Below are 17,126 nucleotides of genomic sequence, written 5' to 3' on the forward strand. Positions count from 1 at the left end.
AATACTTGATCACTTTGGGGAAATTACTGTCCCCTCGCCTGCTTTATCCTACCAGCCAGAGTGGGAGCCCCTGGAGGTGGGAGAGTTCAGTGTAGTTGTTCTCAGACGCAGGAATCCGATTGCCAGGTTTCTCTGAGACCCCTGAGACCAACATATAATGTTGATAATAAGTCAAGTACCCTTCTGACAGAAAGCAGCTCTGTTGGCAAACGCATGGGGAAAAATGACAGTGACTGAACCAGCGTGTCTTTTTATGCTTCAGCTGGAGAAGCGTCTTTGTCATCAGCTTATAAGGCAGACTTTGGACATTATGGAAAAAGCAGCAGAAATAGCTGAAATCGAAGGTATGCTGCTGGACTGCTGTGGCCCAGCCTTGTGTTCGACAGTCTGAGATATTTTTAAACGTTGCACCCCAGCCCACCCTCCACCCCGTCATCTCCTCCTGGCCTCCCACCCAACCCCCTGTCTCCTCTCTGCTGTGCAACTGATCTCCTCCATATTGTTTCTCTCTCGCACATGCAACAGAGAAAAGGACACAGAGAGAGAGAGAAGGGAAAGAAGTGAGAGAGAGGATGGGGAGACTTGTTTAATACCTACCAGTGTTCCCAGTCTCCCAGCTGGATGAAGAAATTACACAGTTTACATTTTGAGCTGAATGTCTCATGATTTGCCGGCTTGGAATGTGAACACCAAGTGGAGCATTAAGATCATTCCAGGGGCATTTTCATTTCTCTCGTCCTCTTCCCTTCCTCTCTCCCATCTCTCCCTCTCTGTTTTAGACTGGTCGGCATGCAGCTAGTCGGACGGTTATTAATTATAACCTTCTCCCCTTTTCATTTCATCTCCCTTTTTTACAGTTACATTTTCTTTCCTTTTTGCTCTACTGAGCGGCCTTGCCCTGGCATATTTCCACGGCTCCCATTCTCCTCTCCTCCTCTATCTCCTCCTTTCTTTCCCTCTCAATTTTCCTCCTCTTCTGGGTTCTGTTTGTAAACGTGCAGAGGAGAAGAATGAGGGAACAAATTATGAAACACAGGAGTGCATTCCATACCTTGTTTAGAAAGAGTTCTCCTACAGCGCAGAGGGGGAGAGGAGCCACTTCCCCCTGCGATTCTCCCCCCACTTTCAGACCATATGGCTCTTTTTATATCTGCAGTCTTTAGGGGGGTCTACGACATTTGTTCTCGCTTCATTTAAACTTGGTTATCAGTCTTGTTCGACTCACTCTATTGCTGTTTGATATTCAAGCTGTTCTGTAATGTAGTGAGATTGAATACAGTGGGAAAAAACATGTTCACTTTCTACCCAGTACAACTTTTCATCCCGCAAGATTGGAACGTACTTACTGTAAGTCTGAACAACAGGTTGACTACACGGATTGCTTCAGTGACCCCTCAGGCTGTCAGAGGAGGGAGGGACTTTGTTTCTGGCTGCTCTCCTCTGCTGTTCTCCCCGGAGAACGCTTGATAGAGGCCTCGCTGAGAAACTTTCCAAAACAGTGCACTGCAGGCACTGCAAACAATGGAAAGTGACAATATTGAAAGCAATGTCGTAAAGAAGTCGGCTGGAGCAACCGCATGTTGTGTCTAGAAAAGGCTATCTTGTTCTCTATCAAATCTGCAGATTAAACAGTGGGTGTCAGTTTCCACCTGTCTGTGTTAAAGGTCACCTATTATGCAAAATCCACTTTTTCATGTCTTTTATACATAAACATGTGTCCCCTCTGTGTTAAGAGATTCTGAAAGTTTCAGGAAAAAAGATTTGGTCTCTTTTTGTCCTGATCCATTTCTATAAAAACCTGTCTGAAAATGAGCTGATCAGATTATGGCCACTTTATGATGTCATAACGAACCATTAGCCAATAACCAAGCAAGGTATCCCCCGCCCACCTTATCACCTGAATCTCCTCCCAGAGCACCATTGTGTTTTTTTTAACCAAATATCTCTGAGAGGGGCGTGGGGAGTGGCTCTCATCTAAAGTAACGGACAGAATCAGCACTTTTGAAACAGGGCTGAAACAGAGGGGATTATGGGATGCTACAATGCATGATCTGTTTGGTATTTCAGCCAAACACTTCAGAGACATGTTTTGTATATATCTGAGACCTATAATATATTGAGGATAAACAGTATAATAGGGGACCTTTAAGTATGCAACCAGTATGGTAAAGGCTCTCCTAAACCATTTGGTTATACTGTAAATCTTGAGATAGAAGATCAGTATATAGAGAATTACTATTGTGTTGACTACTGACCTAAATTCAACCTCCTGTTTGTCTATTAGGACAAGTATGTCAAGATTCAACATAGCTGACCTGTGTCTTGTGTACAAATGTAAAAAGTACAGGAAGTTTCTTTCTGGGAAATTGAGTGAGAAAGAACGCAAAGGACAACATTTCCAGGAAGTGCCTGCAGTCTTTGGTCTCTGCCTCCTCCACAACATTGTGAGCAAAGCAAAATTGATCCATCTATCTTTCATTCGTCAGCAGATGACGTTGATTGTCAGTTGTCAGCATTGATCGTTACCATAGACACACAGCCATTAGCTAGGAGATAGCCAGCAGCTTGAATATGCCAGCAAATACTCAAGGTTTATAATCGGTCTTGGTGGCCAAGTGGTTAAGTAAAAAAAAGAAGTAACAACGGCAGCGACACAGGTTGAACATGTTGAAGCACTCACTCTCTATCCTCATGTTTCCTGTCAGTGTCTTCACTTTAATCTCTAATGAATGCAACTGCCTTACTCCTTTTAGCAGCAACACTTAAAAGACCATAGCTATAATAATTCAATGACATCACACACAGTCTATATCAGAATAATGGGTTTCTGTGGAAACGCTCAAATGACATCTGCTGACATTTAGGTGGAAACATGGGCTTGGTTTATGGTTTGCTAACAAAGCAGTTCAGTGAGCAATTAAGATCTACAAAAGAAAATGTTTCCCCCCCTTGGCACAAGTTGTATCTTTTCTGTCTCTGTGTTGCTTCACTGTCATCATTAGATAGCTCACAATTAATATTCCATTCAGTAGACAACACTGTAGACCACAAATGGTTGACATGAGCCCAAGCTCTCCTGAAACACTCGAATGGAGTTTGCGTATTCATAAGACACCCACTTAATGGCCATATGGAGAGCTTGTGCTCCAAAAGCAGGACTTGATCTGAAATAGACAAAAGCAGACAGGTGCTGATGTTGTTTCTTGAATGTGGAATGAGCTTTTTAAAGGCAGCCTTTGTGCACACCGCATTGTTTTACAAATAAGCCACGAACAGTTGTGTGTTACTGTTCAAAAAGTGATGCAAATCTATGGTAACGATTACATTCTGTGTGTGAGTGTGTCTGAGATGAGTGTGTGTACACGTGTGTAGGTTGATTTTGTGTCTTACTGGTGGTTAATCTTTTGTGCGGCTGTCCCCCACTCTCTTTCCCTTCTGGGCTTCGTTGCTATGGCGATTAGAGCGGGGAGAGGTGTAGAGCCATGGAAAGGAAAGAGAAAATGTGTCTGGAAAGCCCATCAAGTCTGACTGAGAATAACTGTACCAGCACATCTTAACATCTGCAGGAAAACACATTGTGCCAGATCAGCATGAGAGCTGTTCAAATTCAAACATACCTTTAAATTACATCTGGTGGGTTAACATTTATTTTTTGAAATATGTAGCTCTTGATATGAAAGAATCCACGTAAAAAACATTTATAAACAATGTAAATAAGAAACATGTTTAATGAGTAGTGGGAAGAATATACACATATATAGATTGTGTATTCTTCATTACTCAAACAATATACTAAATAGTTTACCTTTGCCCTGATCTTCAACCCAAATATCACCCTGTGTCAATCAGATATTCTTCAACAATTACTTCACATTCACCCTAACAATCCTTCTTCATCCCTTTACATCTCAAATATATATTTTGTGTACATCTTGTCGATGTCTTATGAGAACATTTTTGCTCATGGCAGTTTGGAGAATTGACCTTGTATACAGCTATTATGAATTTCAGAACAGCCCAGAAGCGAGGGGAGCAGAGCTGTTGGGAAGACTGGGCCGATGAAGCTTCACATCCCCATGACCCAGCATGCACCACAGCTTTGTCTCCAGCTCCGCCTCCTCGCAGGCGTCCTGCCTGGCACCGCCACAGCTGCCTTATGGAATCACACTTGCTTTTAATATGCTCTGTTTTCAGCCACCTCAGGCCTAATGGCAGCCTTGTTTACCCATAAACAGAAGTGCCTCTCTTTTTACTATATTTGGTGTGTGTGTGTGTGTGTGTGTGTGTGTGTGTGTGTCCATATAATCATAGTGATGATCTACAGCACCCAGTGTTTGTGCACTGTTGTAATGTCTAAAAGGTTAGTGTTGATTATCACTATAATTATCCCACACACATACACATTATCAAACACCCACAACCACACAAAAACAGGGTGCCATGTACAGTATCTCCTCCTTTTCAAGCTGTTTAAGTTCTGTATACATTATTGTATTAATAATAATATTCCAATTATAGGTTGTGTCTAAAAGTCAGACACAGAATTACTGGTGAAAATAGCTGTGTAATGTCCTCTGTGGCTTTAAAGGTATGAGAGAAATAAGAGCCATAAAGGGACGCAACTGAAGACCTATTTTCTGCACCTCATCAGTTCTGTCAACTAACAGCAGACATTTGAATAACACTGAATTTATAGCACAGAATGATTGCACTTTTAGCATTGATGGAGACCTTGGTTGAGGTGGAGGCAGCAGCTGTGATTTAAATGCACAACCTTCGCCCCTAAAATACACCGCTTTTCTCACACTGTCCTGATTTTGACCGTCAATGGCACTACTGGTAGTTTCATAAGCTCTCATCATGAGTAGTGTCACACATTCACATTGTTCCAGAGACAATAGGATTAATGCCAGCGTTTCAGGCCTGTTTTTCTGTGACGGACATTGCTTTGATGCTTTACCCTGATGAAACATACACCACATAGTCTTACTGAGAGTGCTGAGGAGATCATCAACCCTGATAGCTTGTTTGTGTGTCCCTTGACTATGTCTTTCTCATATTTTCTTCTGTGCTCCTGGAGTCCCAGCAGTGTGTGTGCATGTGTGTCCGCGTAAACTAGGTCAGTAGGAGGACAGGAAATCTGTGTTCACTTGTCTGTCTGACTGCAATCTGTCCCCTTAAACATTATAGCAGGCAGATAAACTCACATACGAAACACGCAATGATTAAAATGCTAGCGCTTCTGGATATATGTCCCTGCTATAAATGCTGTCAAGTGTTTTTACATAATTTGTTGTGGCTAATAGCTGCCCCCCTTACTTCTTCTCTTCTGCAAATTCTACAGTACTCTCACTCTTGGTTTTGCTTCCATCTATCTGGCCTGTGTGCTAAACCGTCTTTTGCTGCTCGCCTAAATCATGAATAATCTCTGCTCTCCCCATCAGCCCATCTCTTAGCCTCTTGTTATTCTTCTGTTCATTAAAATACACATTCATATTCATTAGAAAGATGAATAAAGTCTCAGGTTTAAGGTTCAGTTTCTTAAGTCGTACTGGCAAAATCTCCTCTAAAGAAGATACATTTTCTTAGTAGTCTTTCCTTTGCTACTGTGTCTCTGCCAGTCGGTTTTGCATGTGGAGCTCGTGCTGCGCTCAGCAGCTTTGGGGCAGAGCATAGCATTGTTTCAGAGGAGGGAGCTGTGTGTCCTGATCCCAGGACAGGACCCAGCCAAAGTCTTAAAAACACTGCAGTGCAGAGGGGAAGAGCAGGTTAGAGTGCAAAAGAGGCGGACAGGATAAAGAGAGAACAGCATAGTGCCAGGATTTATAAATGAAAAGCAGCACAAACAAAACACATGTGAAAAACTGTGAGGCCAACCAGATTAAATCTATTGAGAAAAAGGGTGAAAGAGATAGGAGGCAAAAAGGTGTATCTCTTCATTGATAATCATTGCTGACAAGTATACAGTGACATTCTAAACGTTGTAATATGTTTCTGTAAAAGTTCATCAGAAGACAGCTAAAGGATTTCAGGTCATATTCTTCAGGTACTAAGTGCCTCGCTGTCTCACAGGTCTTTCAGTCTGCACATCTGAGTGCCTGGGGGCAGCCCAGGTCCTGCTAGTTGATGGGAAGAGTGTCCATTTCCTCTGAGTAGGTGAAACATAATATACAAGTAGAGCCTGTGCGGAAGTGCACAAGGTGGGGAAAGCAATAAATGAGAGATAGAGAATAAAAAAGATAAGCATGGTGTTGTTGAAAGCTGTTGCGATAACTCCGGAGGACGCCTGGTGCCTGCGTGTTGACCGACACACTCTCAGACCCCCGGGGTTGTGATCTGTGTGGAGGGGCTGGCATTGATTGGCAGCTCTAAGAGTCTCTTAGACCCAGCTGGACGTTTGACATTGTTGGCACTGAGGTGACGAGCAGGCTGCTGTGTGGTGTTTACTATGATAGATAGATGACACTGGAAGCTCAAAGAAGTGAACAGCCACACATTTAGACAGCAACCCCCGGGGAACATGTGGATGCAATTTATGTGTATTACATGGGCACCTGCATGTCTGTCTGTATATATGGGTTGAGTCCAGTGATGCCTAAATTGCCTATATGGTCTCATGAGGCTTTAGGATTGACAGAGAGCTCCAGAGTGGAGCGGCTGTGAACAAGTTTGCTCCATTACAGCCAACGCTTTTAGCCTGATATGTTGGCTCAGCAGCACTCACTTATCAACTGATCAATAAAGGGAAGTTGAACCAAACTTCTTTAGGGGGGCCAACACTTAAAGCACAACCATCCACATCAACGAGAGGTTGCTTTGCTTGGGTGATTTGCCTTTTAGTTTCCTGTTTCCAACATAAATTGTCAGGAAATGTTTCTTTTATCCAATCATATCCAAATCAAACCTCTGTGACCTTCACGAGTATTCCCTCTCCACATGACTGGGAACGCTGTGGCACAGATAGTCTTAATTCAATTCAGCTGCTATTTAAAACTTTGTTGAGCAGACATGGTTCACTGTGAAACTACATGAAAAAATACAAATGAAACATCAGATAATTTAGGGTTGTGATGAACAGGTAATGAATCGATCTTCAGAAAACAATTCAGGCAATTAACAAGCAAAAGCGCCAAATATTTCGCAGTTCGATGACAAAACAAGACATTTGATGAATTCCCAATGGCCTCTAGGAAAATGGTGGGCATTTTTCTGAAGCTTTATACCGACCAATTTATTATTTAATCAAGAAAAAATCTGCAGAATAATTTATATGAAGATAATTGTTTTTTGCAGCTCTAAAATAATTAAACTAGACATGGAGTCAAAGCTAGATTTAGTGCAAGAAAAACTCCATTCTCTTAAATTGCCCTTTCAGGTTTCTGAGTACTGTCAAACTTCGCATTTGTGGGTGAACCGCATCAAGAGAAAGACTGGAGCTACTTTAGTTTGCAGAAGAAACCTTTTACCCACTCTACGCCGCCTCCGTGAAAGCCCCGCAATAACTGATCAGGCCAGCTTAATGTTGCCCTGTGCCTTCAACTGTTAATTATTGCAAGCACATACAAAATAGTCAAGCTGCATTAACAAACCTAGGTAATCTGTTTTTAGGACCGCCATTGTGTAGATGAATATCACTGGGCACTATCAATATGAAGTAAGACAGAGGGTGAGTGGGAAGGATTTTTCCTCTGCGTTGGTGTATAATGGTATCAACTCCTCTCATCTTAGGCAGAGCGGAGGCATGTTGCTCCGAGGGGAAGCTCATCATATCCCTTTGTGTTTTACAGTTTCCTTACTGTTGCTGTGAAAATAAAGCTGTTAATGATGTCCCTGTAGTGGCTAGTATAAGGTTTTATAACAAAACAGAGATTAAGCTTTCCAGGGTCAACTGGGAAACCAGCTCGTGTGCAAAACAATCAGTAGGGGAACTGCAGAGTTGCCATGGTGACAGATGCAGATTTCTCAATCATTATAAAACCAATAAATTATGTACTCTCTGCATGTTGTAAATGTGTACATCTGACAGGGCCACTATGTCATTCTGACGCAAAGTCATGAAGCCTCACTGCTGTCTCCACTCAAGTTTAATCACTTCCAGGCTCCGAGACGGTGTCAGCCTCTCTCCCCCCCCTTTCTTTTTGTCATACGCTATCTCAGCAGATGTCTGGAGCTGGTTAGAAACTGTGTTTCTGCGGCTGTGTGTCTGCACTGCGACCCCTAAACCCTGGCCTGACTGAACCTGAGCAGGGAATACAGGGAAACACAAACCTCCAGGCCTGGCCCTTGTTAGAGGTCAGAGAGGGTTGGGGTTATCACATTTGCTCAGCGTCATATTCACTTCCTCTCTCTTCCCTCCAGCTGGGGACCCTCAGAGTTTGAGTGTGCGTTTAACAGCTCCAGTAATAAATTCAATAGCTTTCAGATGCAGATATTTTTGTCTTCCCCAGCTAAGACACTCCATAAAGGGCCGAGGTTTGAACTCATACTGCTGCACATGTCGTCTTACTGTCTAGGACCCATCCAGTGTTTGTTCAAAGAGTCTATTCCTCACAGGATAGAGCCATCTACCTTCTCTGCACCCCTCTCTGCTGCGTGTCTCTTCCCCTGTTAACCCCCCAGCCTGCCAGGCTCAGATCTCCTTACACTCTCCAGCCTTTCATGTGAATGTGGGTGGGAGCAGAGGATGGGGAAATTGGCCACCCTGGGACCCACTTTTCTACACACACACACACACACACACACACACACACACACACACACACACACACACACACACACACACACACACACACACACAGACGAATGAAGCCTATAAAATGTGTGGTGAGACAAGCCGGAGATAAATGACAGAGAACATGCTGTCTGTGTGGTGTAAATACGCAAACAGACATGTAAGATGTGTTTGGTTAGCAGCTAGGATCCATCAACAATGTATTCTATCTTAATTTGGACTGGCTGTGAGGTCATGTCCTGAGCTTGAGTTATTTTGCTCCGAGGTTAGCCATTTCTCAATAGGCGACAGCTTTTACAAAGCTAATTTTCATTGATCGATACAGTGGTTACTTTTGCATTTCTAAGTATGAAACTGCTGTGGTGCATTTCTTGTGGCTTTGCCTTTGAAGACAGTTCACATACAAAATGGTCGTGTCAGTGTGGCTCCTGCATTCTGTTTCTTACTGCTGCCTGCTGTGATAAGATCGTCCTCTTTGGATCAGGAACATTACAACCAGGCCAGTGTTGAATACTTATGAACAAATTCACATTACAAGCTTTTTGAAAAGTGTATTTTTTGGAAATTAAAGGTAATTTTTGCTTTGTCCCATTCAGCTGAACATTGGTTTTAAATGGGCCATGGCAGTTAATCTTTTCTGGAGAGAGTGTTTCTCCATCTGTAGGAGGGTGGGGATCGAGAGTCAGAGGTCTGGTCGAGGGCAAGAAGATGGATGGGTAGGGGATGACTGAACTGCGTTTGCACACAACAGCACACAACAGCACTCAAGACACACAACTCAGAGGAAGAGGACTCTCTGGGCTGAGGAAGGGTGGTGGGGTTGGGTGTATGAGGCAGGATGGGGATGGGGGACAAGACAGAAAAAATAAACAGTCCCAAGTAAGAATCTTCCCTCTACAAAGGCTTAAAGTGGATGTCCGGTCCTAGCTCGCCCCCCAGGATCACTTCCCATGACATCGCAGCAGCCGGCCTTCAACCAATCAGGAGTGTGTTTCACGTCATTGTTCTGACCTCTGCTGTCTGTATTGAATCAAAGTGTACGCTGGTCATGTGATTGGATCATCAGCTCAAACATAAAAACCAAGGTTGGATTGACATAAACAAAACAGTGCTTCCTTTATGGTGAGGTGCACAGCTGTGTTTGAAGAGGAAAACTATTTATATTTCCATCCTTTGTGTTATGACTGTCTTCACTTCTTCTCTCCTGATTTTCACACGTCTTCTTCACCTCTCCCTGACAGCACAGCTGCCCTTATCTGATAGCCAATCAAGAGTCCTATTGCAGAGCCGAAACAAAATGCTCTTTTTTGTCAGTAGATTATTTGACTATTTGACCGTGGATGTCTGATTGTAGGGAGGGAGGATATACTCTGCCCTTATTTATCTGTTCCATACCGCCACATTATTACTCCCTAGTGTTTGACCAATAGCGTTCTGCTCTGTCTGTCTTTCCCTGTCTCTTCTCCTCAGATTCATACTCGGCAGCAGGCAGTGAGGGCAGCATCTCCACCTCTGTGGCGTCCCTGCCCCCCCAGGCATCGGGCAGCTCGGCCCCCAGCTCCCCAGGCTCCAGACGCTCTGTCAGCACGCTGAAGAAGTGGCTCACAAACCCTGTTCGCAAACTCAGCATTGGGGCCACGGCCAAAGGGGAGCGCCAGGTCCGCAAACTTGAGGGAAAACCTCCACCTCCTCCGTCTCAAAGCCACAGCCTGGATCTGGGCAGCCCCCCGAGGCATGATGACACGTTCACCATCCTTCCCATTACCCACAGAGAACTGGTGAGAATACAAAGTTGTAAAGAGGCTGCAATCTTTCTTTGTTCACTAATCGAACAAGGCCTTGCATGCCGGCTTTGAACTTCAAGTTCCTCTTTACACATTAGATAAACCACCTCATAAGTAAACGCATAAACTGAAATGATCCCACACTGCCTCAGATAAACTGGCTCTGAAGTAAACAAGCTAAAGTTCAGTCTTGTATAAATACAAGGTAAAGCCAACACCCTGACAGTGGCTTGTGTACAATAGTTAGCTGAAGAATATTAAGAGAGACAGGTTTAACCCTTGTGTGGTGTTCATATTTTTGTTACTCAGCCAGGGTTCGCTGCCTTTTTTGGCTTCAATTCAACACAATCAAACTATTTTATGTTAAAATACTCAACAGATGTTTACTTCATCTCAATTACAAGCAATATAAACAGCATATATGGTTAATATTTGCCCTTTTACATTTGTTAGATCACATTAATGAATTAAAGTGCTACTTGTTTTTTTGCCCGCTGACTGGCTGGTCTTGTGGCTCGTCTAGCTGATGCTCAATCTCATCCTTTTCTTCAAAGTCTCTGTCAGACTCAGAATTCTCAGAAATGTGATCCTCACATTCTGAAGCCTCTTCCTCTTCCTCTACATCATCATCAAATGGTTCTCTCTCTTCCAAAATCATTTGCAAGGCCCTCTGAGCAGAGAATCTTTTGGCCATCTTGATCAGTTGTGATAAGGACCCAAACTGGCGAAGCTTTATTTATTGTGTCTTGCCCCAAATTTGCAGCTTAGATAGAGTGTGAAAAAAATAAAGATTGGTTCCCGCAAGACATAATGCGGGAATGTGAGAGCAGACAGGTGTCGGTGCTTGAATTGATCAACAATGTTGCAACCTTGTGCGGGAATGGCAGGGGCAGAAACACAAAAGTCTCACACACACACACACACACACACACACACACACACACACACACACACACACACACACACACACACACACACACACACACACACACACACACACACACACACACACACACACACACACACACACACACACACACACACACACACACACAGAAGGCCCAGACAGGTGCACAGGACCTACAATTTCCACACTTTTGTTAGCCCCATCCTGTATGTAATGTAAATGTGTAGGGGGGGTGTACAGTGGGTGGTCATTGAAAATGTGTTCTGATATATGTTCTTCACAGAAAATGAGCCAAGGCCATTGAGTGTGGGTTTGAAAAAATAATTTATCATATCATTTTTCTTTAGCTAAATAATGAAAACGGGTCCCACAGACCCGAACACCATACAAGGGTTAAGGTAGAGTTGATCCACAGAGGACTAAGAGTCATGGCAGGTGCCATGTTGTTACATAACAGCAGCACTGCTGGCTCAGCCCGCAGGAACTCATGGTGTTCTGTTAATCACGTGCCTTCTTCTGCCGTGGCGTGTGCTCGAATATAAGAGTATGCTGAGGACATTTTCCGTATCATGTTGATATTGTGTTATTCTGACACTGTGGATGTGGGTCTGTCTGTATGTGTGTTTCAGGAGTGGAAAGATGGCCTGGCCAGCCCTGAGGACCTGTCACCGGCTACACTACAGTCCCCCAGCTACATCACTGACTCCATGATTGGCTGCACGTCACTGCCAAACACCCAGGTCTGACACAATCTCCCATATTATCTTTTTCACATTAAGTAGCTAAAATACGTAGTGGTTTTTGATAGGAAGCCAGATTACTTACTGTAAGTGTACCACTTTTTTATGGAATCAATTTATTGGCTATCATGAAAATTGAACTATAAGGAGAAGTCAATTTTAAATGCATTTATGGTTATTACTAAAGGTTAATTTGAGCTCACAGTAATATTTTCAGTGAGGAGGACCCATCCTTGTGGGGAGGTGACATCAGTACTGTTTGTCTCCTTGGCCCTACAGCCAGATCTGGAAATGACTACCTCTACTTCTGCAGGCATAGTTAAAGTACCAAGCAAAACAAACAGGCAGAAGCGCTTCTTCACCAACCACACACACATGACCACAGATGCAAATATAACTATATATATATATAGACCCATGCATATAGACATTACACACACACATGTAAGGGAGTCTAAAAGAATACAAAGCTCTTTCTCAGAGAAGATCGATGCTCCAGAGGTCCAGAGGGCAGAGCTTGACAGCGACCTGTGTGATGCATGACTCACATTCAACACGTTACAAAAGGACATGCCTGGAGATGAATAGGATGTAGCACAACACCACAGATGTGATGAAAGATGACTCTACTTCTGTGACAAAGAACGCTGTGTGTGCACTTTTATTCCCCATCAAACACTTTGAGCCAGTAGCTGGTGGCAAAGAGGCGTCTTCAGTTACAGTAGATGATCAGAGGGTCCCTTTTTGCTTTGAGATGGAAGCATGGCAGAAACTGGGATATGCATGAATCATCAGTGCCTTAGCACTCTCAATACACAGTTAAACAATAATGATATCCGAGCTACTGAGCATTGTGATGTGCATCATGATGGTGAATTGAAACCAGAGCACTTAAATCATAATTTTAGCCTCAACAACACATCAAAAGCCATTCATACGATTACATTAGAGGGATGAGGTCAATGCTTTGGTGTTCTTACTGCCAGTCTTTGAAGAGACAGTGAGGGGGCTGTGAGGTAGAGAGAGAGGTAGAAAGATCAAATTATCAAGGTCAGTCATCTGAGGTGGTTTTTGTCTCTGTACCCCACCTTCAATGGCCTTGTGTCCAGTATTTTTATTTCTCTTTTCCTAACATCGTGATTCTCTAATCTCACAATCACAGAAGAACATCGTTTTTGATGAAATATGTATTTGGTTAATGGAAAGGACTTGTGATTGGACGTCAGATCCAAATATTTATTAAAAAGCTTTTCCTGACAAACAATTTGTACAGTCTGTCATGGATTAAAACAACAAATTACGTAGGAACATTTTCTCCGTGAAATAGTGAATAGTGCTGTTATTGTTATAGTGCTCCTTCATGGCACTATAACCATACCTTAGATTTACACTTGCATTTTATGCTTTTACATCAGTTTCATGTATAACATCACAGCCAATGCCAAAAATAAAAATATTAAATTTAAATATTTTAATATCACTTAATACTGCTGATTTGATGCCTTGTAAAATACTTAAATAGATTAACAATGTTTTAACCTAAATAAACTAAGGTAGGTTCATGACTTAAAGGGGACCTATCATGCAAAATGCACTTTTGTACGTCTTTTATACATGAATATGTGTCCCCGGTGTGTCCGGGAACTCACCAAGTGTCAGAAAACACAACCCTCTCTCTTTTCCTCCATACCCAAATCTCTAAAACGGGGCTGCAACGGATCTGATACAGATTTGAAATTTTTCTGATGTCAGAAACAAGGAGCTCCGCCTATATGGGCAACTCTCCACCTATCAGGGGAATGAGAGGTTGCGTGGCATGGTAACAGCATGGTAACAGCATGGTAACAGCATGGTAACAGCATGGTAACATGACGCTCGTGCCTCGCCCCCCTCCTTTGCAGGGGGCCGTGGTCAGCTGCAGCTCATTTGCCACAAAATCAGCCCTTGTGAAGACAGGGCTGGAATAGAGCAAATAGAGCGAAATGAGGCATGGCTAAAATGCATGATCTGTTTGGTATTTTGAAAAAAAAACTTCACAGACATGTTTTATATAGGTATGGCCCTACAATATATTATTCAAATATAGCATGATAGGTCCACTTTAAACATTCTGCTCTTAAACAAAGAAAAGAGAAAAACCTTTTTAACATTTTATTGATTTTATTGCGTGAATCTTAAGATTTGATGACCCATAGACCTTTCAGATTATTAGAAAAAGTAATTTCCCAAACCCTGCTTGTGTTTGAGGGAATTGTTAGGGTGTTATTTTTTCACTTTTGAATCTCCACATAAGCATGACCTCAGCTTGTTCTAAAAACTTGCAACAGAGAGACGGGGGGATTTTCTCCTGTGGGCTTTGCCACGGCACATCTGGAAATGATCAGGGAGCCGGGGAGACCTGTCAGCCGGGCTGCAGCACTCCGAGCAGGGCAAGACGAGATGGGGGAGCGAGGGTCTTTGTGGAGCCTGTCTGTCTCTCCCTACTCCCCTGCCTCTCTACATAGCTACAGTCTGTCTCTTTCATGATCTCTCTCTCTCACACTTCACTTTGACAGATAAAAAGCTCACACCTTGTAGACGCCAACAAGTTCCTAATGGAGATGGCAGGTGAACAAATTGAACCGGGCCAGACGGGAAAAGGAGAACGTTTTGTAGCTTTTTCCATTTGCTTATATGTCTATCTACCCAATCTATGTGTTTATTTCTCCATGAGGCAGCCGCCTGCCAGGGGAGTCTGAGGGATTAGGTGTGTGTCTGTGGTGTGTGTGCAGGTTTGTGTATGTGTTTAAGGTGGGGAGGTTTTGCTTGACTTGGACAATAGGACGCAGGGATTTAGTTGAAGACAGACGGCTGCTCCTATAAGTTTGCACTGTCAGGAGAGAGTGAATAGCCAAAAAAGAACCGGCTTAGAAGCATGGCTTAAAATAGAGGGAAGATGCAATCGTTCAGACTGATGACTGTGAGTCATTGTGCCACCCAGAAAAAGGGGATAAGTGTGCTTGTAGTGTGGAGAAATAGGTTACGTAAACTTGAGGGTCTTGCGTGCGTTGAGTTAGTGGTGATTTAGTTTCGGCAGGCTTTGTTGCAGCATGCACAATGACTCTATATTTGCTCCAGGACCCCCACAGGAAATGATATCAATTCCAGGAAAAAGCAAGAAAAGGAGGTCATGTACATACCGCATGAACACAATCGATTACGTTACCTTGGGTATTCCATCGACTGTAGTAGCTACAGAAATATAACAAAAAAAACATGTGATGTATTTACCAATGGGTTTGAATCCTCAGGCGGAAAAACAAGAAAATAGAACTTATTATTTCACTCATAAATAAGAATTGTAATTGTCAGTAAAGGGCAGTTATTATATTCCTCTGACACCCAAACTCCATCAATAGCCTTCACTGCTTTATTTATTATTGTCTGTATCCATGCAGCTGGTTGCTCCTCAAACTCTTTTATCTTTTAATCTCTTTCTCTCCATCCATCTGTGCCTGATGTGCACAGCACAGATCATTAACGTTGACAATCTGAATCTGATCTTCTTATCATTCAATCTCTGTTCCTCATGTCTCTCTGCTCTTTCTGGTCACCTTGGCAACCTGCATCATTATCTGTTCTCTGCCGCTCTTTATCTCCCCTTGCTTACTTTATTCCTGGCATGATACCCATTACTGCCACAGGACCTTTGACAAACACTTTTCTGTCTTTCTGTCTGTCTGTCTTCAGGACACTGAGTCCACCAGTGTGTTGCCAGATGACAGCGGCTCGGTCTTGATGGACGACACCTCCAGCCAATGGTCAACCGCGGCTGACACTGAGGAGGAGAGGAGGAGTGCCTTTGAGAAAAGCACGTATGTAATGTATCCTTTTATAATATAATATCCCTCATGATAATCCTCATGGCAGCCCTATGTCTTGTCTTTAAAAGCTGTTTATTTTCAATATTTGTTAAATGTTATGTTACGGAGCAAAATCTGTTGCTAAAAGCTAGTTAGTGGACATTAAGTTTTGATCATTTCTTGAAACTATTATTTCCTGGATTACACATACTTCAATTCAGCATGTTTGCATGGTCTGCTTAACACATGTTGGTAAAACTCATTTATTAGATTTCTCTAATTGAATGTTTACCAGTGGGACACTTTCTCCATTGTTCCTGTAACTAGTATCATATTACATTTCCAGGAAACTATAAAATGAATCACGTCCTTATTAGCAAAACTATTAGGAAAGTGTGACACGTATAAAAAATGTTAACAAAGTTTTTGAAGTGGACTTAACCACTAATTCTGCATCATTTGTATCTCTACAGGTATGTACTGCAAGAGCTTATTGAGACAGAGAAGCACTATGTGGTGGACCTGGGACTCATAGTGGAGGTAAATCTGCAGTCTGACTGCCAGCATGAAACACAAAATCTGCCCTGACAGAGAAGAGGAAACTGAGTCATCCACCTAGCCTGTCAGAGCGAAAACCCAAAATCCCTATCACCTTAATGACTTTCTTTCCACATTTCCGTCTGCCTCCATCCTGCTGACTCCAGTTTGAAGCAGATTTTGTGAATTATTAGCTTGAAGAGTATTATGTTGCAAGACGATCCATCTCCCGGGTGCCTTAAATAGCTGGAGATATTTTGGTTCAGAGAATAATTCTTGCACTCTAAAACTTTTATAGACACTCAATAATATCTGTCGTGAGATTGTGCCAGGTGTTGTGTGTGTGACAGATCTGTCTTTTCCTTGCAGGGCTACATGGGAACAATGCAATCCAAAGGTATTCCGGAGGACATGAAGGGAAAAGACAAAATTGTTTTTGGGAACATTCACCAAATATTTGACTGGCATAAAGAGTAAGTCCCTGAGTCTTTTTAATACATTTGAAGTGGAAAATGATATGGTTGCTCCAGTTCCAATCCAAACAAAAGACAGTGATTTGCACAGCATTATGTTTGTGGCTGAATG

General features: G+C 42.8%; 1 protein-coding gene across 3 annotated transcripts in view; it reads left to right on the forward strand.

Moving 5' to 3' along the window:
* arhgef25a (Rho guanine nucleotide exchange factor (GEF) 25a) overlaps positions 1 to 17,126 on the forward strand; it is a 42,668-nt gene that overhangs the window by 14,755 nt on the left and 10,787 nt on the right. For all 3 annotated transcript variants that reach the window (XM_034145234.1, XM_034145235.1, XM_034145236.1), the window contains 5 exons: positions 10,202 to 10,509; positions 12,052 to 12,162; positions 15,892 to 16,016; positions 16,478 to 16,544; positions 16,911 to 17,014. In XM_034145234.1, coding sequence (XP_034001125.1) covers positions 10,202 to 10,509; positions 12,052 to 12,162; positions 15,892 to 16,016; positions 16,478 to 16,544; positions 16,911 to 17,014 — 715 coding nt within the window. The remainder of the gene's footprint in view (positions 1 to 10,201; positions 10,510 to 12,051; positions 12,163 to 15,891; positions 16,017 to 16,477; positions 16,545 to 16,910; positions 17,015 to 17,126) is intronic.

Source organism: Trematomus bernacchii, unplaced genomic scaffold (genome assembly GCF_902827165.1).
Source record: "Trematomus bernacchii unplaced genomic scaffold, fTreBer1.1, whole genome shotgun sequence".
Taxonomy (NCBI): domain Eukaryota; kingdom Metazoa; phylum Chordata; class Actinopteri; order Perciformes; family Nototheniidae; genus Trematomus; species Trematomus bernacchii.